At 39.4% G+C, this 27,264-nt stretch overlaps 1 protein-coding gene across 19 annotated transcripts in view; it reads right to left on the reverse strand.

Annotated features, from left to right (window-relative positions):
• LOC111568381 (disks large homolog 1) overlaps positions 1–27,264 on the reverse strand; it is a 165,380-nt gene that overhangs the window by 20,763 nt on the left and 117,353 nt on the right. For 10 of the 19 annotated variants that reach the window (XM_023270014.3, XM_023270011.3, XM_023270010.3 and 7 more), the window contains 8 exons: positions 19,248–19,340; positions 18,671–18,724; positions 14,604–14,654; positions 12,961–13,085; positions 11,091–11,260; positions 8,357–8,493; positions 6,982–7,126; positions 790–919 (listed from right to left, as the gene is read on the reverse strand). In XM_023270014.3, the coding sequence (XP_023125782.1) occupies positions 790–919; positions 6,982–7,126; positions 8,357–8,493; positions 11,091–11,260; positions 12,961–13,085; positions 14,604–14,654; positions 18,671–18,724; positions 19,248–19,340 (905 nt within the window). Of the gene's footprint in view, positions 1–789; positions 920–6,981; positions 7,127–8,356; positions 8,494–11,090; positions 11,261–12,960; positions 13,086–14,603; positions 14,655–18,670; positions 18,725–18,814; positions 19,160–19,247; positions 19,341–26,595; positions 27,010–27,264 lie in introns of those variants that run through there. The other 9 variants (XM_023270021.3, XM_023270019.3, XM_023270018.3 and 6 more) reach the window with 3 other exon arrangements.

A 27,264-nucleotide genomic window follows, 5' to 3' on the forward strand; every position in this document is an offset into this window, starting at 1 on the left:
ATTAGTTTTTTTTGGCTAATAAAATGTGAGAAAATGTCGATCAGTGTTTCCCAAAACCAAAGATGACAAACGTCTTGTTTTGTTCAGTAAAAAAAATGAAAATATTCACATTTAAGAGGCTGGAATCAGAGAATTTAGACGTTTCTGCTTATAAAATGATACAAAACGATTATTGATGACAAACTGACTGATTAAAAAAACTGATCGACTAATCATAAGCAGCTGGAGTTTTCACAGAAAACATCAGACTGTAAATAAAAGCAGGAGTGATGAAGATGTAACTGCAGGTTTGAACCAGCAGGGGGCAGAACGACTGCAGCTCAAACAGACAAATTTTACTTCTTCGGCTTCTTCCTCAACACTAAATGATAAAATATCACAACGTGGTTCATTTTTCAGACAACTTTATCAACACGATTCCTTCAAGGACAGTCAGAAAGTTGAAAATCTGATGCTTGAATCAGTTTTATTACAGTTTCTAGCTAATAAAGGGTGACATTTAGTTGATTTTTGTAAAGATAAGACGACATTTAAACCTGCTGAGCTTTAAGGTTAAGACGAATAGTTTTGTTTTTTTAGGAGAATTTTTGAAAGAGTGTGTGAATAAAATATCACAGTTCAGTTATTGCTTTAGATGGAACTACAGGATTCCTTTAAGGACCGTCAGAAACTATAAAAAAATCCAACAACTAATTTTGTTTTTTCAGCTCGACCTTTTCTTGCAGGTTTCAGGGTTCACAGGGTTAAATAAGGAGCTCATTTCTGTATCTGAGGTGTTTTCCTGCTCACCGGGTGACGTCGTCGTCTCCCAGCATGCTCTTCGGCGTCGGCGAGTAGCGTCCGGAGGAAGCCGGCGGAGGAAGCGGCTGACCCAGGAAGTTGGGGGGGCTGATATGGTTCTCCAGGTGCTGCGAATACGCTGAAAAACAGACAGAAGGTCCAGACGTAAAACAACAACAACAGACAGCCTCCTCACAGCAGCAGCCGCCAGTCGACTCCTTCAGTTTCTCCACCTGAAGCTTCACCTGCTCACCTGTCCGGCTCCTGTTACCGTCTGATTGGACGAAGCCGAGGGGGTCGAAACCTCAACCGGCTGACGTCAAACTGTTTATGGGATACACGAGGAAACCCGGACAGGAAGCTTCATGGAGAGTTTTTCCACACAGATTTCATGTTTCAGGGATCAGATGTTGTTTTTAAAGTTCACAGTAAACAGACTCTAATGATGGAAACTAAAGAAAAATAAATAAAACACCAAGAAAGGTCTGTTTCTGCTCCAGCAAATAAAACAAACTAACCTGGAACTCATGATTACATTAATCTATTTATCTTTTAATTTTTAAATCAGATGTTTGATAGATCATTTGGTGGATAAAATGTCAAAAAGAATCTTAAAATATGTCCAAAACCCCAAAATATTCAGTTTATTATTATTCATGACAAATGTGAGCAGAGAAAACATTTTTGGAAGGTTAAAAATTAGGTCTAGAAATTATTTTAAATTTATAGTTTTACAAAACATCTGCAGTTAATGTCTTCTCTGGAATTTTTATACTTTGAGGGCCGATTTTGGCCCGCGGGCCACATGTTTGACTCTCCTGGTTTAGTGCATTTAATTATCTGATTAATCTGGAATTGTTTCAAAAAACACTCATATTAAAGACATACACCTCAGAATTAGAGTAGAAGGTTCAGTTGTGTTTATATAAAATAAAATAATGTGCTTGATTTTTAATTTTTAAGAAAACAGAAGAAATATTTCCACTGAAGCCGACGAGCTGCAAACAAACCAAACCACGGAGGATCTGAAATGTTAAAATCCAGTTTCAGAGACAATCGGAGGTTTGACCGACAGCGACGTGTTTGACGACAAACGAAGCTAAATCCGATCACTTCGTCTGATCCAATCTGTCCAATTGGAGCATATGATAACCGGAGCAGGGGATGATGGGACGGCGCCGTCGTCACCGTCGTTATCTCCTCAGAGGCCGAGCGCACTTAACAGAATTATTTCCCATTCGTTACCTCTGGCCGGGATCTTTGCCGTCATTATAGATATTACTGCCCCCCTCCTCCCTGCATTGCTGTGGTGGATGCAGCTGATTGGATTTACCGCTCGTCCTTCACGCGTCTCGGAGGAGGACGATGATAACGTGGAGGTTAAACTGGAAGGAAGAGTCGAGGTCTTCAGAGAAAAGGGATCTGAGGTCACCCTGGGACCAGGGCTTGACTTTGTGACGTCAACAGCTCCAACGGTTTACAGCGTTTTTAAATGATTCTTTTATCTCAGGTCAGTTTTCACACGTTCTTATTGAACCGTTCTCCAATGCAGGAGCTTAACAGTCGTTCAATAACAACCTCAACCTCTGTAGAACCTCTTCCAGGGTAAAAAGCACCATCTTCAAGGGATGGTGCCTCATCAGTGGCCCTGAAAATACTCTAGACGGTGATTATTAAAACTCAGAGCGGATAGCAAGCATCAGTTGTTCTCTCCTCTCACTGTTGTCGTCCATCTTTTCTCTAATGTCGCCTTGTTTCTACCACAAGAACTAATGCTGTAGAACTATTTTCAGGGTAGAAAAAAGAACATACTCCAGATACTGGTTCTGACTGGTTAAACTCTAAGAGGACAATCTCTTCTCAAAGTCCCCGTCCAGTAGCAGTCTTTCCCTCCCTAATGTTGCCATCAACAATGTCAAATTAACCATTTAGGCTTACAAAGTTCCTAAATGGCATTAGCTCTTAAAAACGCTCCTGGAGCTTTCTTTCTTACGGAAAAGCGTCTCACATTAAGGGAACATCAAAAGGAACTTGGGGCTGGTGCGAGGTAGCACAGATGTTTTTGGTAATGGCCCAGTAATCGGCCTCTTTAGCTTTTGTTGCAACCTGAACCTTTATGTTTAAACTCGGACAAGACAATTTGTACTTGTTCCAAACCTGTAGAACCATTTTTTGATTAGAGAAAAGAACTTACTCCAGGGAAGATACTGGTTCTGATTGGTTAAACTCTAAGAGGACCATATCTTCTCAATGTCTTCGTCCAGTAGCTGTCTTTCCATCCCTAATGTTGCCATCAACATTCTATAATTAACCATTTAGACTTATAAAGTTTCTGAATATTAGCTCTTAAAAATGTTCCTAGAGCTTTCTTATTTTATGGAAAAGCACCTCACACAGGAAAACGCTGTTTTAAATTAAGGTAACATCAAAAGGAGCTTGGGGCAGATGCGAGGTAGCATCAATGTTTTTGGTAATGGCCCAGTAATCGGCCTTTTCAGTCGTTCTCATGACCTGAACCTTTATGTTTAAACTCAGACAAGGCAATTTGTACTTGTTCCAACCACAAGAACTGACCCTGTAGAACCATTTTCCTTGTAGAAAAAAAGAACCTACTCCAGCGAAGATACTGGTTCTGATTGGTTAAACTCTAAGAGGACAATCTCTTCTCAAAGTCTTCGTCCAGTAGCAGTTTTCCCCACTCTAATGTCACCATCAACAGTGTAAACTGAATCATTTAGACTTACAAAATTCCTGAATATTAGTTCTAAAAAACGTTCCTGGAACTTTCTTTTTTATGGAAAAGTGCCTCACACGGGAAAGCGCTGTCTTACATTAAGGGAACATCAAAAGGAACTTGTGAGGCAGCACCAATGTTTTTTCTAACCGCCCAGTAATCAGCCTTTCTTGGCTGTTTAGAGTGACCAGAATCTTTAGTTTGCTGCAAGCACAAGAACCAATCCTGTAGAAAAAGTTCCTAATCCAGGGAAGGTACTGGTGCTGATTGGTTGAACTCAGACAAGACAACAAGCACAGTTTATTCAATAGAAACTTGAAGTAGGAGCGAGGTAACACAAATGTGTATGTGAACATCACCATAACTGGCCCTTTTAGCACTTCTAGACTGTTTTCCACTGCAAGAACTTGTGGGCCTGAACCGTTGCGCGTGTTCCGACTACAAGAATGGACCCTGTAGAATATCTTTTTGGGCTGATTTTACAGAAGATAAAAGTACCTACTCCAGGGAAGATACTGGTGCAGGAACTAGTGGGCCTGTTTTGTCATGGCCTGAACCTTTGTGTGTTCGACCACAAGAACCAACTCGGTAGAACCTGTTTATTTGACTGTTTTCATTGCAGATAAAAGTACTGAATTTGGGGACGGTACTGGTGCTGATTGGTTAACTCAGAGAGGACAACAAGCACATTTTCCTGCCTTCTCAATGTCCTCATCCAGTAGCAGTCTTCTCCTCTCTCATGCCATAAAATTCACCATACAGGCTAACATAAACTGTCAAAGTTCTATTCCCTACATTCTATCCACTAACTACTATTTGCCGGTGTTCTGGTGCTCCCTGTCCAGGAAGTAGTTACTGGATGCATCTCCAGTTCTGTGAGAATGCAGGAAATAGAACAATGACCTTTTGCCAAGTCAGCCAGTGTATAGAATTTTATGTAGTCGATGGTGATGTTGGAGAGGAGAAGACTGGCACTGGACGGGGACATTGAGAGGGCCACATAAACTAATCAACATCTAGAGCATTTTCTAGAAACGCTGATGAGGATAATTTGTTCTCAAAAAAAGCCCTGAAAGACGTTCTAAAGGAGGATGGAAGAAATACAAGGTTCATGCCACCCTAAAATGCTCTAGAAAGGCCAAAAGGGTTGATTATATCATGCCTTCTAAGATCCCCAGTGTTCCCCAAATGTAAGATGATGGTCTCTAGTGTTCCAGAAACTACTATCAAAGAACCTTCCCAAAAGGTAAAGGTTCCTCCGTTATTTCCATATGTTTCCAGAGCAGAGCCAAAAGCTGTTAAAGATTCAGCAAGTAGTAAACTAACAAATTTAAAGCACAAAAGACTCCCTTACGATGTCGTCTCTGCAGAAATGGTCAACATGCTTCAGTCCATCATAAAAACCCCTGAGCTGCTCTGTTCTGATTATTTTTAGTCCAAAATCTCAAACAACAACAAGTAAGTAAGTCAGCACAGCTTCTCCTCTAGATGCATTTTACCGCTAACGCTCCAAATCTACAGTTTTTGTTCGGCTTTGTTCAACATTTGGCTGACAGGCTTTAAACCAACACCAGTCTGCTTGAGTTTCTTCTGTTCAAGGCTCTTCACAGCTGCTCACGGTTTGTTTTAGGCTTTACGGCACTAAACTCATATGAAGCTTTTCAGGAGGTTGTAAAATGCAACCATTTCTGTCCGCTGCAGAGCCATGTGTCTAAAAGCTATATACTGATTAAATGCTCTGCAGGCATGCAAACATGGGCTCACGTTATTTGACATCCATGTAAACCGTTAAGGTGGAACGTCTAATAAGAATGCTTTCAGTCAGATTGAAGAAATATTGCTAATGTGATGAAACACCTTGATCTGCCAAAGTGTCCAACCAACACATTTTCATTAGTTTCTAAATGCAGGCTGTGGTTTAAACCTCTTTATGGGGACGAACTCTCAGCCAGTCAATGTCATATTAGAGTTCAGGTTCCTCCGTCCGACATCATCTCGGGTCTGATTGATCCGTCCACTGATTGATCGCTTCCATCCTCGTCTCCCGGTTCCTCCCATTCTCGTCCATCCAGGATCAGTTTGTCCTTCAGCGTCTCCACATTAAGGCTCATTGAGGGAGTCATTGGGAACAGATCCAGGGTTCGTGCTCTGAATGTGTTTGAAAGCCTCGACTTTGAGACGTGTTGTTTGACGAATGCCACCGGGAACGGCATCATCACCGCCGAAGACACGCTGCAGTGGACTCAACTCAGGGTCAAACGCCCAAAGTCAACCAGGACATGTGAACAGGAACTGCTAATCCGGTTTGAGTGCATCACGGTGCAACATGTGCAAGCTGCAACCATCACAATTGAGGACACAATGTTGCATTATCGACATCAGGACCGGAGTTAAAGACATTTTTGTGACGACTGGTAGCTGAAAATGAGCTCAAACTGCAGCAGGGACAAAACATGAAACCTTCGATCATCAGTGGTGACCAGAAGAAGGTTTCCAGCTACCATCAGTAGAAGAAACAGCAGCTTCTACTGGGGATAGCTGGAGCCGATCAAGGCAAATTTTAACTGATCTGTATTGACGCGAATGTGTGGCTGATTCTTTGTTTACGTCTGCAATTTTCTCAATAAAAACAGCATTACTGATCAATAACTGATTAATTCATGACACAAATTAAGCGCAGTAGACATTCGTCCTGTGCTGATATTGCGGTTTCAACCCACAGACATGATATGGGCCGAAACACCATCCTAGTTGATCACAGCTGATTTTAAGACTCGGCTGATTATCGACCGGAACGAGTATTGAGGCTGATATTTGGCATTTTTACAATTACTAGTATTTTATTGGTCAGTTATCGTAAAATAAATTAAATGTGCTACTTTGGCTCTAATCCAGCTGCCTTGTGGTCTCAGCAATGTCCCGCCTACAGCGATATCCGATTGGTCGCCTGTCCAGAGTAACAGCTAATCACTGAAAGCTATTGTTTACCCAGAGAGACAGATGAGAGCATTTGGTGTGATGTGTTTGAAACTCAAGGTAGCAATGTTGCTGAAGTTGGAATAAATGCTGCCGTCAGAAGCCACAATAATTCACTTGTTGGTGCAGCTGGAACTTATTTTGTTGACGGTGGGAGACTACGACTATCACTGAGAGGTTTGCTATCAGGCTAGTGGCTAACGCTACTTAGAGCACCGTAGCATTTTTTAAAAGTCTTGAACTAACTTCACCACTTTGCTCTAACTGACAGACACATCTCTCTAGTAAAGAAACAATCTACAAAAACTAAACATGAAGCACAGCCATCGCCACAAATCAGGATATTAGTTGCTTCACAGTAGTTAAAGCTATGCTAACAGCTAGCAGTTAAGTTAGAAAACGGCCATAGATTACCCTACAACTGTCTGGAAAACAATAATAATAGTACTGGTTCTCGTTGTGTTACTGGTTGTGCAGAAAGTGAAACTCACAGTTGGTGAGGTCGGGCGGGGCGAAGCTGTCGTTCATGAAGACACTGTTGGGTTTAGCCACTTTCAAGTAGACCACGTCTGGAGTGTTTTTCAAGGCAGTGACGGCGTGTTCGTGGCTCACCTCCTCCAGGCAAGCACTGTTCACCTGGAAAGACGACACATCACGTCAACATTTACCAGCTCAGAGCAAAAACCACTCATCCAGTTAAACTTTATTTAAACTAAGAGCACACTGAGGTCTGAAGGCCTCATTTACAATGCAGCTGAGTGAAAAATAAAGAAAAATTCGAGGTTTAACATGTTTTAAAGCTCCATAATTGTCTCCATTGAAGCACAAATTATTCAAAGTGACTCAAATCTGTTCAAAAAGACTTCACATGTGTCTGAAATGACTCAATAACTTCTTCAAAATGACACGAAGTTGCTCGAAAAGACTCAAAACTCGCCCAAAAGAACTCAAACCTTGTCCAAAGTAACAGATACCTGTTATCAACATTACTCAGGCATATGCCTAAAATGACTCAAACCTAAACTAAAAGAACTCACTTCTGTCCAAAATATAGATACTCAGATCTAGTTTAACATGACCCAAATTTTTTGTCAAATAACAAAAACTTGAAGTCAATGAGTCAAAATGTGTCCAAAACCACAAAAAAGGTAAAAATACTCATAATTCATCTATAATTACCCCAAAACTGTTACCAAAATTGTTCATAGTTGCTCAAATTTGTACAAAATGATCTAAAACCTGTTGCAAAGTGACTCAACTTTGACCTAAAATGACTCAAAATGTAGTAAGTAAAACCCAGTGTTTCACTGTAAAGGGGCACAATGACAAAGACTTCTGTCACACTTAATGACCCCCAACATTAATGACCCCCAACATTAATGACCCCCAACATTAATGACTCCCAACATTAATGATGTCCACTATTAAACAGTGACACCGGGGCAGGAAAAATGCCCACTGTAATCAATTTGAACTATAAATTAAACAAATAATGATTAAAAATGGTGATTTATTTAAAAACATTTGCCCTCATTGGTTTCCATTGGGATCAGGACATCCCGTGTTAAACCTGTTGACTTGTGATTCTTTCAAAAAGAGTTTTTTTTAATTAAGAATGAGCAGAATTTTCACTCGACCCATATTGAGGCAATTAGCTTTAAAGAGTTAATAAAATGGATGTACTTTTAGTTTGTTTATGTCTGTTCGTCTTATTGGCTGGTAAGAATTTTAAGTCATGCTTTTGTTGTTGGTTTTATTTGATTCATTAGCAAAAAACTTCTGAAAGATGAAGCTATTTACTGATGTTTTAGTCCAGGAAGATTAAATAAACTAAACATGTTGGGTAAAAGTTTGAGGAGAACTTACAGCCAGCAGTTTGTCTCCGATCTGCAGCCTCCCGTCTTTATGTGCAGCTCCGCCTTCGATGATCTTGGTGACGTAGATGCTGTTGTCGCCCGGGATGTGCTGGTTCCCGACTCCACCTGCTATACTGAAGCCAAGACCTGTGAAGATCATCAAACTACCATCGGAAAAGAGGAAACTGACAAATGCACACCAAAACAGAAACAGAAAGCCAGAAGCTACAAAACCCTGACTTTGGTCTCCAGCTGTTCTATCCATCCAACACGCTCTTCACGGGAACAAACAGCAGGACGTTTTTGAAAACATGAGCTCATAAATGCCGTGAAGCTCATGTCAGGAAATCGAGGCTTTGTTCTTGAGCTGAGCTCCTTGTCTGAATAATCATGAGGCCCAGAGGGATTCCACTAAAGCTCCTCTGGAAGGAGAACTGATCCGGCGATGAGGCCGGCACGCTTTCATGTCACCTTCATCGACGAGCCGAAACACCAGGACGACTCAAGGACGAACATCTGGATCTATCGGTTCTTCTAGTCAAAGCATTGATGCAGGAGAAGGTTTTTAGACTGGAGACACTTTGATAAGAACCACATTATTCTGGACAGATGACAGCGGTACAGTGATGCTGAAACAAGTCTGATCCACAGCTTACAACCTCCAGGACTTAAAGGTTGAATGTTATGCATTTATGTTGTCTTGGAAATTATCGATTTAAAAATGAATGCCTTATTTTATATGTTTCATGACAAGTAAAGATTCTTAACGATGATTTTATTTCACAGACAGTCATAATAATCCTTGGATGCCCCAGAAAACACCAAACTGGTTCCTTTTATCAGCCATAAATGGTAAAAACATAAAGAATCGTCTGATTTTCAACTTTCCGACGGTCCTTAAACTTCTCGTTTTTATGTGCAATTCCTTCAGAAAACTTAAATCTCATTTCAAAAATCATGAAATTTCATCTAAATCACATTATTTCACATACCTTATTTAAAAACTCCTTTAAGTTCACTGTTTGCATCAACTATTGCAGTAAAAAACAAACCTACAGTGAAGAAAAATGCAACAGAAGCAATAAACACCCATAAACTACCTGGACTTCAGAGTTAAACTGGATTTGTTCGACTGTTCTTGGTTTCCTCACATCAATCAAGTTTTGTTTTAAGAGGCGACTATAAAACTAAAATCAGCACGATTTTCATGTAGAACATTTAAAACAAGGGTTGGATCAAAGTGCTTTCCAGTTTTAAAAAAGGAACATGACTTCTGTTAAAAAAAATCAACCTAAAAACATTAAATATTGGAGTTAGGACCTTATAGTGATATTTTTGATGTGACTTTATCCGAATAATTTACATATTAGGGGTTAATATTCTAGAAAAATATAGAAAATAGGTCTAGGTTTAGGACAAAGAAAACTTAGAGATAAAATAGAAAAAACGTGTGCATTTGGTGTTCTAGGGACTATTTTCAGCAGTGGATGGATCTGTATTTGGTGGTTATATATTTAGTATGGGATAGATCCACATTTGGCGTTTTGGTGACTATTTTCTGTGGCGAATGGATCCACATTTGTAAATTAAACAAATATTGATTAAAAATTGTGATTTATTGCAGGGATGAGAATGACAAATGGAAAAAAACTCTGAAAATGTCTGCCGAAGGCACGGAAAATTTTTGTAAAATTCACTTAGAAATGGCATTCTCTGGTGACTTTTAACAGTGAATATATAAGGCAATCAACACCCAAAATCCATTAATTTCTTCAATGAATTTCACCTGTTTTTAAAAAAAACAATATCCCAATTTGGTGGGCTACCAAGGGGATACTTGATCATTATCATTTATGGTACATTCAATTTTTGAGTTTCATGCCTTTCAAGGAATCTGTTCATTTAAATGCAACATATTTATACCCTGTTCATTTTAATTCTAACATATTAATACCCCAATGTTTTGTTGTTCAAAGGAATGGCACAGTTTATATATGAATTAAAAGAACTGAAATATACACAAAGAATCAAGTACCTTACCACAAATATGTTGTGAGCTGCTTTATCCACAGTGGTCAAAAATGTAATAAAACAGTTCTTGATGCCGTTAGACTTGTCTATTTCCCTGGCACGATCCTCCTCCTTACGATACAAAACTTTCGCCATGCTGGCGAAAAAGGTTTTTTTAGGTAACCAAAACAACCATAGATCTATACGTATCCACGCACCAGAAATGATCAAAACTCAACAATATCGTGTGCTTGCATATCCGCGAAATTTAACATGTGGAAGGAAACAATCAGATGAAACTGGCGCCAAATTGCTGCCGAAAATAGGCGGATGTTGTCATTAACATAAATAGCGAGTGATGTTTACAGATAGCAACGCCGATTTCCGTTCTCACAGCTGTATCTGATTTTGCAATGCGCGTTGCCGAAAGATGTCGGCGGCGGGATGGCCATCACAAGCCTCGGCTCGCGACGCGTCGGCCGGCCGGCCGCTTGCGTACCCCTACCCCCTACAATTTTCTCAACGGATTTACACGAGTCACAAAAACTATACTTTCGGCGGAAAAAAACTCGGAATTCCGCGGATCTGCAGAAAATTCTCAATCCCTGTTATTGAAAAAAAAAAAAACCATCTGAACACTGAACTGGAAGCTGCTCTTCACAGAACCTGCTGCTAAAGTGTTCAGACTGAAACCGATTCGGACATCGAGGCGGCGTTCTGCGGCTCGGTTCTACCTTTGGGTCCTTTCACCAGCTTGATCTCCATGACTTTCTCAGAGACGGGTTTCCTCCGGCGGATGTACAGTCGCACCAGAGATCCGGCCTCCTTCAGCGCCTCCACGGCCCGACTGTGGGTCACGTCCCGGACGTCCACCTCGTTGACCCGCAGGATGACGTCGTTCACCCTGGAACCAGAACCAGAACCAGTGAGTCCATCTGGAGTCAAACTGAACCTCCTCAGGTCAGAATATCACCTTAAAACATTTAAACACTCAAAATGTGCTTCAACTGTTTATAGAATTTAATACTATTATCTAATTTCCACAGAAGTTGTGTAGACTGTAAACATGTTAAAGTTTAGATTTAGTTTAGAACAGCACAAATACAACTAACTGTGTTCACTCCTAAATATTAATGACTAGTTTTAGACTGTTTTTTTAAATGTATCATATCTTGGTATGGTGCACATGTCCCAAACAAAGATAATAAATCTAAACTTGTATTGTTTTTTTAGTCTCTATCTAAATTTATTGCTACAAACACAATGTTAAACTGTCTTCTGTCGTCTGTTTTCTATAACATAAAATTTTTAAAAAAGGAATTATTTCACAAATAACAATCACATTTCTCATTTTCACATTTTATCTGCTATTTTAAAAATTTTTCCAATTAAAGACTTCAAATGAACTGCAAATTCATTTTTTATATATAATTTACAACTTTTTAAAATGAAAAACAAATAAATCTACAGGTGGACTAAAGATCACAGACTGTATTTCTACGTTTTGCTTCTTTAAGAGTTGGAGTAATTCGGGAAGTTAGATTAGAAATTCACGACAACGTTTTTGTTTGATGGATTTAATTTGAGACATCAGACGGTTAGCATTGAATTTAATAAAAAACAGAATTCAGCTCTGGATAATGCACGTCTACAGAACACAACCTTCACTAAAACTACTTTTGATTAAAGAAGTATTCCTCAAAAATCCCAATTTTACTGCCGACAATGGATTAAAGTATTGATTAGTGATTCATTTAAGTGTTTTAGGGAAAATGCAGTGACGTAAACTCAACATAAAATCCTGTTTTTGTTCATCTATAAACGCTCACAGAGACACCCGATCCTCAGCCTTCACTCTAACCGGAGCTTCATCTTCATCATCATCACCTGGATCGGGTGTTCGGACGGTCGGAGCTGAATTATGGATGAAGGAGTGAAAGGAGCTGCAGGAGGTTCTGGTTATAAATGGGACAGCAGCTGATCGGAGAGTTTAATCTTCAACCGGTGTCATAAAAATCAGCAGTTCAGGTGTTGTAGGAAGGCGGAGTTTAGCCCTCAACCTGCCAAAATATTTAACGTACAAAGACTCTAAAGAACATCTCAGTAAAATATTAGATTATTTCTTCTAAAAACATCTGGGATTATTAGTTGATATCGATTTTCCAGCAAAACAGATGAAAATTTCCCATTTTTTCCTATAAAAGTGAGGATTTTTGTCAGTTCTGATAAATGACTCAACTTAGATGTGTTGTTTCTGTGTTTAATTTATTTTAATCTATTTTTAGGGGTTATTTGTTGCAACACAACAGCAGTGAAATAGTCAGAACATAAAGATACTAAGATGACGATAAATTATTGAGTTTGTTTATTGTCTTTATGTGATACCTTCTTTTAGGTTTTGTGTGTTTTGGGTAAAAGTTCGTCTAGAAGTTGAGTTGAGTTTTGAGCTCATGAATGAAACAAACAACAAAAATCTTAATGTCAGAGTAAAGATCCAGGGTTTTTAGAGATTAAATGTGAGACTATTAAACAGTTTTTGTTAAGATTTTTTCAGGTAAAACGCTGAAATCGTCTGAATTTCACTAAAATCTCATCAAATTCCACCTGAGGCGTCCATCCTGAGCGGCGGCTCCTCCAGGGATGACTTTGGTGATGAAGATGCTGGGGTCTTCACCGATGTGTGGGTTGTCGGTGCCGCCGGCGATACTGAAGCCGAGGCCCGAGTTTCCCTGGAAACCATGACAAAAACAAAAACATGACACGTTAGGATGAAAGAAAACTTAAAGACAGAGCAAATAAACAAATAAAAGCCAGTGTTTCAGTGTCAAGGGGCACCATGACAAATCCAAAGTTGTTTAAATCAATCCAACTGGACTTTAAGAAGGTTCTTAACCTTCTTAAAGTCCAGTTGGATTGATTTAAACAACTTTGGATAACCATGACCTGGATGAATGAGAAACTACACAGGCACCATGACAAAGACTTCTGACACACTTAATGACCTCCAACATTAATGACTTCACTATGATGCGTTGGTGGCTTAAAACATAACATCAATTTGTTCTATAAATTACACAAATGTTGATTAAAAACTGAGGATTATTAAAAACTATATTCAAATGAATGAATACTGGACGATAGCAGACGTAAATAAAGGATCAGGGTGAGGTTCGTCCTGATTATAATCAGCTAAAACTTGATCCAGATGAGGACATCCCACATTTAAACCAGCTTTAAAAAAGAGTTTTTGATTCAGAATGTCCTGATTTACTGCAGAATATTTACTCAAACCATATTTAGCATTAAAGTTTATTAGAAAAAAAAAATTCTAACAAACAGGAAGAAATTGTGCATTTGTTGTTTTGGGGACTACTTTCAATGGCGGATGGATGCACATTTGGTATTATAGGGACTAACTTCTGTGGCGGATGGATCCACATTTGACATTTCAAGCACTATTTTCAGCAGCGAATGGATTCATACTTGGTGTTCCTGTGGCAGAAAAATCCCATATTAGGTGTTTTGGGGACTATTTTCATTGGCGGATTGATCCATACTTGGTACTTCAAGAACTATTTTCACTGGTGGATTGATCCATATTTGGTGGTTCTATATTTAATGGTGGATGGATCCACATTTGATGTTTTGGAGACAATTTTTTGTGGTGGATGGATCGACATTTGTTGTTTCTGTGGCGGATGAATCCCATATTGGACATTTTGGGGACTATTTACAGCAGCGAATGGATCCACATTTCTTATTTTGGGGACTATTTTCTTTGGCGGATGGAGCCACATGTAATAATAATAAATCAATCAGAGGTACTAAACAGGACATTTTACTGCTGCGTCCAGATCTCCACACGAGAAAAAAACTAAAAAGGTAATCAGGTAAACATGAACGATGTAATTTGGTGATGAAACGACTCGACAAACTGCAGCCCGAGGCCGGTGAAAGCTCCGGCGGGACACATCTGGCAGAGATTCGGTTTTATTTACGCTGTGCTGACGATAATTTGTACTTGAAGAAGCAGAGCGGCTGAATTAGACAAAAGGAGGCGAACAATGTAGAAGATAATACCGCAGGCGGAGGATTAAACCGCAGCTGCATTAAAGACGAATCAAAAAGTTTTGTCCTCATTTCCACAAAGAAAAAAAGATGTTTGGACTCGACAGGCCTGCAGGGTTTCAGAGTTTAAAAGTTTTATTCTGAGTTCTGGACTCGTGAAGAGAAATGAATCGTCTCACCCTCTCCAGAGTGATCTCCTCGTACTCATAATCAGCCTCCGTCCCGTTCACCTGAACACACAAAAGATCCATCAGCTCATTTATCCACAATAAACACAAATAAAACATTAATACAGGAAAGTTTCTGGTGTTTTTCTTTACTGTGGTTCATTTTTCACTGCAACATAAAATCCTGCAGCTCAGTGGAAACAGAACAACCAAGAGGAAGGAGAAAGAACTCAGTTATCTGGGCAGGAAGACAGTAAAAAGACCGTAAATCAACCAGGAGTTTAAAAAAAACAGTTTGATTATCGATATCATAAACAATGAAAATGCACCAAATTATCAAAAACCTGAATATTACTGCAGCAAAATATAAAAAAATGGATATTATTGTACCAAATTATCAAAAACATGAATACTAACACATCAAAATATAAAAAAATGTGGATATTATTGCACCAAAATATCAAAAATTTGGATACTAATGCCCAAAAAGATCAAAAAATTGGATATTAAGGCACCAAAATATCAATAATTTTGATATTGTACCAAATTACCAAAAACCTGAGTATTAAGGCACAAAAATATAAATAATTCAGATATTATTGCACCAAAATATCAAAAGCCTGGATATTAACGGCCCAATAGATCAAAAATTCGAATAGTAAGGCACCAAAATATCAAAAATGTGGATATTACTGCACCAAAATACCAAAAACCTTGATATTAACGGCCCAAAAGATCAAAAATTCGAATAGTAAGGCACCAAAATATCAAAAATTTGGATATTATTGCACCAAAATATGAAAAATTGGACATTATTGCGCCAAAATATCAAAAAATTTGATATTATTGCACCTAAATATAAAAGATTTGGATATTATTGTAACAAATTATCAAAACCTTTGTTGATACGCTGCCTGCAGTTCAATCTAAAAACTCTCTGAATTTCTGTCATGTGACCGTCGAGTCTCAGATGATTGATGTATGACTTCTCAGTTTTGATAAATTTTACTGATTTTTTTTTGCTTTTTACAGAATCTAGTTACTTTAAATGATTTATTTTAGACATTTTAGAAAATAATACACAGATTTCTGCTCAGATTTAATTAATTTTCTTGACGGAACAAAACAATTCTTTCTGTTATGTGACTCCTTTTCCTAAATCTCTACATTTAAAGTGTAAAAAGTTTAAAATCAGTCCAAAGGCACAATAATTGGAAATACATTAGATGGAACTAAACTGAATTGTCCTTTAAGTGAAGGATATTTTTTTTATTTTTGCACATAAAATTCAAGGAGGACTCCAAAAACTTTCAATTTTTCAACTTTGTCTTGAGGTAAAAGCTACTGACTTGTTTCTGGCAGCGGAGTGGTCCAACTGAAATTAGAGATTAAAACAGACTGGAGACGTTGGCTGAGATCCTCGATTCAGAAGCTTAATTTTCAGAGACGTTAAGAGGAAGATGTTTGAATCGGCTTCTTGTTTCTAACAGAGTCACATCAGGTCAGGAAACCGCAGAGATTCACCTCCTCGTGGACAGAAAACACTTTTATTAACTCAGGATCAGACGCTCTGATTGTTGGACGGAAAGAATGTGAAGTTTAAGCGTTGGACAAGTCCTAAGGAGTGAAATCTGTGAGGTGTTTGGTGAAACTGACGGAGCAGCAGATCCTGAAAGCAACACACCAACATTTGGCTTTGATCGGTGAAACGACGGCCAACAAGCAGGGCTGGTGTCGCCTCAAACAAACACGAACGTTGGTGCTCATTTAGCTTCGTCTGATTAACAGAACAAGAAAAACACTCGTCTAAAATAATGAAATAATTCTGATATCAGCCGCACGTTCAGGATGAAAACACTTTGGTAAAAGCTCAGTTTTATGACGATCAAGAAGTATGAAAGAAAACATGGAGCGATTATTGAAAATGTGAAAGGATCCCACCGTAAACTGGTCGATTAGGATGTTTGTCAGGGCTTCAGACTTTTCTGATTATTGCATTAATGTGCTGAAACCTGAATATTGATGCATCAAAGTACCATTATCCTCAATTTAACGCACCAAAATATCAAAAACCTGGATATTAACACTGTAAAATACAAAAAAATCTAAATATTAACACACCAAAAAAACAAAAATCTGAATATTAACACCGTAAAATATAAAAAAATCTGAATATTAACGCACCAAAATAACAAAAATCTGGATATGAATGTCCCAAAATTTTCAAAACCTGAATATTAAAACACTAAAATATCACAAACCTGAATATTAAAACATTAAAATATCAAAAACCTGAATATTAAAAGACCAAAATACCAAAAACTGGGATATTAATGAACCAAAATGTCAAAAACCTGGATATTAATGCATTAAAAGGTCAAAAACTTGGCTATAAACACACCAAAATATCAAAAACCTGGAAATTAAGACTCCAAAGTGTCAAAAATCTCAACATCAATGTAACAAAGTTTGAAAAACCTGGACATTAATACGCCAAAGTGACAAAACATGGATACCAAAGCACCAGAAGGATAATAACCTGGATATTAATGCGTCTATAATCTGGAGATTAATTTATCAAAGTGTCGGTGTCCTGGAAATTAATGCACAAATGCAAGATTTGTAGGGGTTTTAGGTTGAACTGCAGGCAGTGTTTCCACAGATTAGAGCGGAAAATCAAAGCTACTGGATGAATAAAATAAATGCAGTATGGCTCAGATACATTCAGCATGGTGAAACATCTTTCTACAGCTGCTCAATAACTAGTATGTGGAAATATAAGACACAAAACACTAAAAACAACACAGAAAGCAACAAAAACGAGATAGACTAACACAAACTAGAACAAAAAAAACTACAAACATGAGTCAGGAAGCAATAAAAACAAGACACAAAATGACAAAAACAGACCAAAAATAAACAAAACAACACAAAAAGCAACAAAACAAGACACAAACTGATACAAATTGACACAAATGAGATGAAAAACAATAAAAAACAACAGACAACAAAAACAAGACACAAAATCGCAAAAAACAGACCATAAATGAGCAGTAACAATAGAGAAAGCAACAAAAAAGAGACACAAACTGATATAAACTGACACAAAATGACACAAGCGAGACAAAAAATTATTAAAAAAACAACAGAAAGCAACAAGAAGACATAAATGGACAATAAATGACAAAAAACAATAAAAATGAACAAAAACAACAGATAAACTGACCAACCAACACAAATGAGACAAAAAAAAAAGAATAAAAACAACACAGAAAGCACCAAAAACAAGCCAAAATGACAAACTGGAACAAAATAAAATCAACACAAACTCAAAATATGACACAAACGAGACAAAAACTATAAAAAACAACAAAAAACAGACAAACAAGACATAAAATGACAAAAATTAGAACAAAAAACAACAACACAGAAACTGACAAAATGACACAAACAAGACAAATAAAAAAACAACAAAAACAACAGAAAGCAACAAAAACAAGACATGAAATGACAAAAAATTACAAAAATTATAAAAATGAACAAAAACAACACATAAACTGACAAACCAACATACACAAGTCAAAAAAAACAACAGAAAGCAACAAAAATGAGACACAAACTGAGATAAACTGACACAAAATGACACAAACAAGACAAAAAACTATTAAAAAACAAGAGAAAGCAACAAAAACAAGACAAAAATGACAATAAATGACAAAAAATAAAAATGAACAAAACCAACACATAACTGACCAACACAAATGGGACAAAAAACAATAAAAACACAGAAAGCACCAAAAACGAGACACAAAATGACAAAAAAAAATTGCCATAAAGAAACTGTTTTGTAAAACCAGATTCTGTAAAAAAAAAAAAACAACTACAAATTCCAAGCTCCCACATAAAAAGCCGTTTAAGACTCGTCTGTGACCGACGGTGAGGTGAGCAAAATTCAGAGTTTTCAGATGAACTGCAGGCAGTGGAAACACTGCCTGCAGTTCATCTGAAACAGGGCAGTGAAAAATGAGCTCACAGTGATGAAAAACACATTTTTTACAGCGTGTTTGTGTAAAACTCACATATGGAGGCGTGTCCAGGCTGTCGGTGTTGACCACCACGGGCGGAGGGTTGGCCTGAGGACAGAAGAGAGGAGATAAATATAAATAAAAACAAAAGATAAACAAAAACAAACCTGAGCATCCTCCCTCCCTGCCGACACTCACGGTCCTCATGCTGCTACGCTGGATCGGAGCACAGATTAGCGATTAGCGCTACGTACATGACGGCATTTCACGCTGCAGAAGACGCAACGCTGAAGCATGAAGCCCACCAAAGATCTAGTTAAAAATCTAAATCAATATAAAGAGGGAGGTCCTGGGTTCTCCTCGGTTCTCCTGGGTTCTCCTCCTCTAGATCTGGATCCACTCTCTGCCAGATGGGATCTGAAAACCAGGAATCCTCTCTAATCTGCTCATCAGAGCCACAGCTGGACGGCAACAAGCAGCAACAAAACATCTGCAGATGGACGCATGGATGGATGGATGGAGGAGGAGGAGCAGGGAGGAGGAGGAGGAGCAGGGAGGGAGACACAAGTGGAAGGAGAACCAAAAAACAAACACAATTTATCACAAAAGATCAAATAAATAAAAAAAGGACCTGTGACGTCGGAGGGATGACGGTGGTCTCTGCCGGGATTGGAGGGATTGGGATCACGGGGATTAATGGAGAGGAGGAGGGAGGAGCCTCGGCCTGAAGAAGAGGAGGAGGAGGAGGTCAGAGGAGGAAGAGCAGGAAGAGGAGGAAGAAGAGGAGGAGGAGGAGGAGGAAGAGGAGGAGCAGGAAGAGGAGGAAGAAGAGGAGGAGGAGGAAGAGGAAGAGGAGGAGGAGGAGAAGGAAGAGGAGGAAGAAGAGGAGGAGGAGGAGGAGGAAGAGGAGGAGCAGGAAGAGGAGGAGCAGGAAGAGGAGGAAGAGGAGGAGGAGGAGGAAGAGGAGGAGGAGGAGCAGGAAGAGGAGGAAGAAGAGGAGGAGGAGGAGGAGGAAGAGGAGGAGGAGGAGCAGGAAGAGGAGGAGCAGGAAGAGGAGGAAGAGGAGGAGGAGGAGGAAGAGGAGGAAGAGGAGGAGGAGCAGGAAGAGGAGGAAGAAGAGGAGGAGGAGGAGGAGGAGGAAGAGGAGGAGGAAGAGGAGGAGGAGGAAGAGGAGGAGGAGGAAGAGGAGGAGGAAATGGAAGAAGAGGAGGAAGAGGAGGAGGAGGAAGAGGAGGAGGAGGAGCAGGAAGAGGAGGAGCAGGAAGAGGAGGAAGAGGAGGAGGAAGAGGAGGAGGAGGAGCAGGAAGAGGAGGAGCAGGAAGAGAAGGAGGAAGAAGAGGAGGAGGAGGAGGAGGAGGAAGAGGAGATGGAAGAAGAGGAGGTCAGAGGAGGAGGAGGAGCAGGAGGAGGAGGAGCAGGAGGAGGAGGAGGAAGAGGAGGAGCAGGAAGAGGAGGAAGAAGAGGAGGAGCAGGAAGAGGAGGAGGAGATGGAAGAAGAGGAGGTCAGAGGAGGAGGAGCAGGAGCAGGAGAAGCAGGAGGAGGAGGAGAAGGAGGAAGAGGAGGAGGAGATGGAAGAAGAGGAGGTCAGAGGAGGAAGAGGAGGAGGAGGAAGAGGAGGAGCAGGAAGAGGAGGAAGAAGAGGAGGAGGAGGAGATGGAAGAAGAGGAGGTCAGAGGAGCAGGAGGAGAAGGAGGAAGAGGAGGAAGATGAAAAGGAGGAGGAGGAAGAGAAGGAAGAGGAAGAGGTGGAGGAAGATAAGGAAGAGGAGGAGGAAGAGGAGGAGGATGTTGGTGCATGTGGACGTTCAGGACGATTGTTTCGGTCGTGCTGAGGTGCTGGTCGGGTGGAGTTTGATCAGAGGAAATTATATCCAGTAAAAATGGTGTTTTATCGTACAAAAATTCAGCATTTTTACACGTTTATCACCATAAATTTATCTTTTTGTTTGTTTTTATCACAACCAAATGAGTCGCTTTGGTTTTTGGACAAAAAGAACAAATCTGAATGAACTTCCACTCGTGACATTTTACAAATAAAAAGATGAATAATTTACCATAAAGATTATTAACTTCACAGCCAAACTGACTCTGAATATTTAAGACATTAAAAAATCAAATGTTGCACCCCTTAATATACATTCACACCAATTAATATTATCATTTTTTAAATAGTTTTTTAAGAATTGACCATTTCAAAGGTCTGAACACATTTAGTCTCTAAATATTTAACTTTCTTTTACCTCTATGAGGCTATTTTAAGTTTATTTTCACCATTTTAAAGTCCTTGTTTTGGTTATTAAAAGGAAAAGTCAGACATGCTGGATCTTTTTTTTATTCAAAACATTCTTAGTTATTCAGATCTGTCATCATTTCATACGATACCACTCTCAGATTTCCTATAGTAGTGATTATATCAAGTAAAAACTAGACTGTATGTTAAAAAAATGTTTTGTTTTTATACGTATTTCATCATAAATTGTTGGCAGTAGAAATATTTTTTTGCTAATTGTGTCAAGGTGAGACTGCCTGGAATCTGTCATGTCAGAGTCATGATGTTGGGAAACTGAAGGACTGAAGTAAGACTCAAAAATAAAGAAATATGAGAAATAAACATCACATCGCTGCAGAAACGGAAAATCAAAGCGAGTGAGTCTAAAATCTGTTGTAATGAAAAGCAAATCCACTTAAACAATGAAGAAATATAGTTAAATTGAACAGAAAAGCAGCATCTATCATCAGAAAGGACGACTTCTGCAGGTTATTTAGGTTTTTAGGAGAACATTAAGGTGTTACTTTACAGAAATCTGATCTGTCTTTATATTAATGCTCACAAATGTCGAATAAACATCATCAAAAATCTTTCTGCAGATGAACAGCAGCAGGATGTTCAGTGACGGGAGCCTTTGTTTCGGTCACCCCAAGGTGACGGTTGGGCGGAGCTTAGAGGGCGGCCAAATGCAGAGGAGACTGCGTGTGACACAGCAGCTCTCCCAAAAAAACCCCCAAAACAACGGAAAGCAACAAAAACAAGACATAAAATGACACAAATAATTAAAAAACAATAAAAACAACAAAAGAAGGCCACAAAATGACAAAAAATGATAAATACAACAAAGAAAGCAAGAGAAAAGAGACACAAAATGACAGAAATCAGACCAAAAATCATTAAAAAAAACAGAAAGCAACAAAAACAAGACATAAAATGACACAAATGAGACAAAAATATGAGCTGCAAAATGACAAGAACGAGAGCAAAAATCAACAAAAACAACACAAACCAACAAAATGAAACAAATGAGACAAAAAAACAATAAAAACAAGACATAAACTGACAAACCAAAAAATTGCCTTTTGTATAAACAGATTCTAAAAAATCTCAAAAAATTCTGAGCTCCTTGACACAAATAAAAAGCCGTTAATGACTCATCTGTGACCGACGGTGACGTGACTAAAATTCAGAGTGTTTTCAGAAAACTCTCTGAAACAGGGCAGTGAAAAATGAGCCAAATGTGGAATAAACATAATCAAAAATCTTTCTGCAGATGAACAGCAGAAGGATGTTCAGTGATGGGAGCGTTTGTTTCGGTCGTGCCGAGGTGACGGTCGGGTGGAGCTTAGAGGTCGGCCAATCACGGAGGAGACGGCATGCGACTGACAGCAGCTCTCCCATCTGCTGCTGGGAGGATTAAATCGATGCTGTGACCTCCGACTAGAAGCTAAATCCTCCGCCCCCCCGGGGCAGCGGGCCGGATGTCCTTTTAGTCAGCAGCAGATATTTCAATCTGAGCCGTCGGCAGAGGGTCAAAGAATGACGCCCCCAGGACACCTCGGTACATGGGGACCTGGACGGACAGTTAATCAAAATATTAGCAAAAATGCAACAAAAGTTTTTAGGTAATGTGTGTCAAAGCAACACAAATCTAGCCCACAACAATTTCTTAACTGTGTTGCCAATCAATATTCAATAATCAATCAATACCAACAAAAGGCAGTGGATGACATTCCGTATGCTGGTGAAGCTGCTTTTTTTAGTGCTTTTTTCTTATCTTTTCCAGGGTTATTGTGAATCTAATTTGTTTCACATATGCAGGGACGCAAATTTTGACCGATTCCCTCAACCGATAATTGGCAGCTTTATCAATCAACAATCAATAACAGGTGCTCATCAAGCTGTTTAAATCGACAGATGCATAACATGGGACACAAATATCAAATTGGTTAAATGTGTCGCAGAGATAAAGAAACACAGACGTATTCATCCTATACCTTCCTCTGGTTGGAGGTCATCAGGGGGCACCACGACAAGTCTTTGTAGTGGTTCCCCCTGACTTACTTCCAAACCTTCAAGTCACAGGAAAACAACTAACTACACAGCTTTAAGCCATTAAAGACGCTAACAATGTGGCTAAGTCATAGAAAGAAGCTAACTACATAAAGACAAAGAAAGAAGCTAACTACATAGCTAAAGTCATAAAAAGAAACTAACTACATAGCCAAAGTTATACAAAGAAGCTAACTATATAGATAAAGACAAAGAAAGAAGCTAACTACATAGCTAAAGTCACAAAAAGAAACTAATTACATAGCCAAAGTTACAGAAAGAAGCTAACTATATAGCTAAAGTTATAGAAAGAAGCTAACAACACAGCTGAAATAACTGAAAAACATGTAATTACACAGTTGAGGTTATAGAAAGAAGCTAACTACACAGCTATGGACTTACAAAGATGCTAACTACATAGCTAAAGTCATAGAAACAGCTAACTACACCGCTACATTTTTAAAAAAAAAACCTAACTACACACTTACAGACATAGGCAGAATCTAAGTTCAGCTAAAATCATAGAAAGCAGCTAACAATGCAGCTAAAGTGAGGGGGTTAGAAGCAGAGTGGTCTAATTCACAAACAAGCCAAACTGAGTTTTATATAATTTCCGTAATATTTTATGGTCTAGATTTTAGTGTCAGTGTGGTCTAACCCACAAGCCAAATACAGCGTTACAGTGAATGTTAGATCATTCTGGAAAATGCAAAACTTTGAACCCATTTTTCTCAAAAACTGCAGAAGGTGGGTCAGACCACTGTGCTTCCAAACCCTTCAAATAAAAATAATAATAAAATTCTATTTAAATCTACAAATGTCAGACAATTAAATTCTCACACCAATACAAACAAAAAAAATAAAAAATAAAAATTGTGACTGTCTTCCATAATTTATGTGCAAACACTTCTTAAAATTTTTTTTTTCCCCTTTAGAACCTTTCCAGAGTTGCACCGCCTTCCAAATCCCGCTCAGACATAAAACCGTGATAAAGAGCAGCGATCTGAAGCCTCCAACGCTCTGACCTCTATTATGCAACAGCAAGACCCGGTGAAGCCGCTGGCTGGAAGCGCTGCCGTGTTTCGAAGAGGCTTAATTGTTGTTATGGAAAACCAACAGGCGCTAAAATTAGCCGCGCGCCCATCGACTGCTTCGATCCGCCAGCCCTACTTCTGCAGCGCCGCTCGGAAAGCCGCTCACAGCCGGTCCTAATTGCTCCCAAAAGACACGAAAGCGGTTCAGCGAACACGGCAGAGTTCATGTTTTAATTCATTCAGACTGACGGCAAAGAGCGAGCGCTCCTGTTCACGCAGGATCTTTGAAATGAACAGACTCCTGCTGGTCCATTAATCAATTAGACATCAGAGGATTGGACAGTTTTAACTGTTCTGAAGGCTTTAATTGAACAAAAATACCAAACAGATGTGATTATTTTCTGCTCTGTGCCCTCCATTTCCCATCATGTCATAACTACACATATGATAAACGCATGGAATGTAAACATAAATCTTATTTTATCTTTATTTTTAATCCTTTTTTCACATCAGTTCTTATTATTACGTCTAATTTGTATCTAAGCTGCTGTAAATTTTCATCTTTAACCTTAATTTTATATCAGCAAAATTAGTTTCTTTTTTTTTCTGAACAAAACAGACAACCTGAACTCGTCACATAACGTCCATTAATGACAATTTACTAATGAAAAGATGAGTAATTTATCATAAAGATTATTAACATTACAGCCAAACTGATACTGGATCTCAGACTGTAAAATCCAAAGGTTACACCAGTTATTACGCATCCACACAAATCATTACTATTATGTTTTATGACTTTTTTTTAAAAGAATTGACCAATTCATGCAACTAAAGGTCACAATAAGTGTCTGATAGCTTAGCTTAGCATAGCTTAGCTAAGGAAAGCTAAGCTATGCTAAGGTAAATGTGATGAAATAAGATAACTTAAGATAAGCTAAGCTTGGATAAGCTAAGATGAGACAAATTAAGATAAGCTAAGATGAAATGAGATAAGATAACCTAAGATAAGATAAGCTATGCTAGGATAAGCTAAGCTAAGATGTGATAAGACAAAATAAACTAAGCCAAGACGAGATAAGATAGAGATAAGATAACCTAAAATAAGGTATCCTAGGATAAGCTGAGCTAAGATGTGATAAGACAGCCGAAGCAAAGCTAAGCTAGGATAAGCTAAGCTAAGATAAAATAAGCTAAAACAAGACATGAACTTCATCAAACCCAAACTTGTAGCAGATTTTGTTCTGACAAAATGACAATAACATGAGAATAAAAGCAGCACCTGATAGAACAACAATGAGGTCCACATTTCTTTATAAAACAAAACAAAACACCTTCTCTGGTGTTTTTTCCTTTGGATTAACCTCACGTATGTTTGGCAATTATTCTTCACTTCCATCCAAAATAAACACAGATTCTGATTATTGTAGCAGCGACAGATTAACTGGTTGGAGTCTAATTAACATCAATCAAACTCTTAAGTACTGTTTACAGCTCCGTCCTTCACATTAGTGCACTCCAAAGGTAATCAACAACTTTCCTTCATTCATAAAAACAGGAATCTGCAGTGAGTTTGAGGGACGAATGTAAACGCGTGAGTGGAAAGACGAGGGTTTGGTTTCATGGCAACGGTTCACATGGTCAGTATTGATTCTCCATAATGTAACACGCTGTAGTAACTCGACCAGGACTTCCTTGACACACCACCGAACACGTTATTCAGCGCTGATATTCCCACCGGCTGAATCACCAGCAACACAATGGCAAGGGTGGGAGGTCACAACGACAACAAAACATCACAAAACTCCTTCACAACGTTGATGACTCCATGTACAACTTTCAGGTGCTTCAACAGGGAGAAACAACGTTCAACCAAGAGTGCCAAAACATGTTAGAAGAAAATCTGCAAAAAGAAACTAAAAACACAAAAAACTGTCCGTAGGAGCTTCAGCAGAAATCAAGTGGACGTCCCTTGGAGGTTTTTGAAGACGTTTGGCCTCTTCTTCAAGAACCTCCAAGAGACGTCCACTTGATGACCTTAACCTGAATGACTGAGAATCTACATGGACATAAATAACTGTTGGATTTCCAATTTTCAGAGGGTCAGAGGACGTATAATAACGTCACAGAAGAAACTTTCTGTGTCCTACAGACAAAAGACATTTCTGAGTTCGCTCTCAAAAAACATCCAGAAACTGCTTTGGGCTTTAAAGGGTAGAAGTCTGACGGTTTTCTTTCAGAAATACTCAACTTTGACGAATACCATAACAACAGATGCATTTTATGAATCTAAGGAAGCTAAAGTGGCAAAATACTGAGCTCAAGTTGTGTAAAAGATCATAAATCAGATGTTCATTGGCAACTTTTTGAGTCAAACCAGCTGCTACGAACTTCGGTACTTTTCGATGCACCTTAGTCCCACAAACACCAGCTCCCTTAAAGATGGACTATTGCTAAGTTTTTGGCACAACTCGGCACCGATCCATACTTCCTGTAATGAATGAGTCATGTATCAGGACACACTTCAGGCCTCCATCCTCCCCTGTAGCTCCTCATCTACCCTCTAAACTGAGCGGTAGTGGATCTAAAGCACTGAACTGACCACGTCGTCGCTGTTGAAGTACCTTGCTGAAGGCGAACGGCACCCAGGGGATCTCCGTCCGGCTGCTCACCACTTTGGCTGTGCTCTTTGTCGGGCTTTTCTTGACGCTGTCACGCAGGTTGAGGAACCGACTGCGAGCTCGGCAGGACACCGGCACAGTGCAGGCAGTAAACGTGGACAGAGTTGCCTGAACCTGCGGGCGATTCGGTTGTTGTTGTTGTTGCTGCTGCCGGTGCAGCTCAATGGCATGTTGGCGCTGCAGCGGGTGAAGATGGGCGATGGACTCCTGCAGGTTCGCCTGAGGCAGCTTCTTCTCGCCACCATTCACAGCCTTGGAGGTGAAGTCCTGCCGGGGGTAGTGCATGGTCATCTTCCTGGAGGAGATTCCTGACTGGAGGAGGTTAAATAATAGATGTGGGACGTTCCCTTCAGATCTGTGGGTCGGGCCTCAGCGGTCATCCGAACTGCTGCTCCGGAGCAGAGCAGCGGTTCTCTCGGTTCCAGCCTCCCCCTCGTCTTCCCTCATTCTACTGCCAATTAACGGGCTCCAGCAAGCGAGGCTCATGTCAGCACCGGTGGGGGGAGTGGCTGCACTCGCTGCATGAATAATCGATGTCACCCCCGGATTCAGACAGCGACGTGCATGTCAGCAGCGGGGGGATGCAACGAGGACTCCTGGGCAGCAGCAAGC

The sequence above is a fragment of the Amphiprion ocellaris genome, chromosome 10 (assembly GCF_022539595.1).
Source record: "Amphiprion ocellaris isolate individual 3 ecotype Okinawa chromosome 10, ASM2253959v1, whole genome shotgun sequence".
Lineage (NCBI taxonomy): Eukaryota > Metazoa > Chordata > Actinopteri > Pomacentridae > Amphiprion > Amphiprion ocellaris.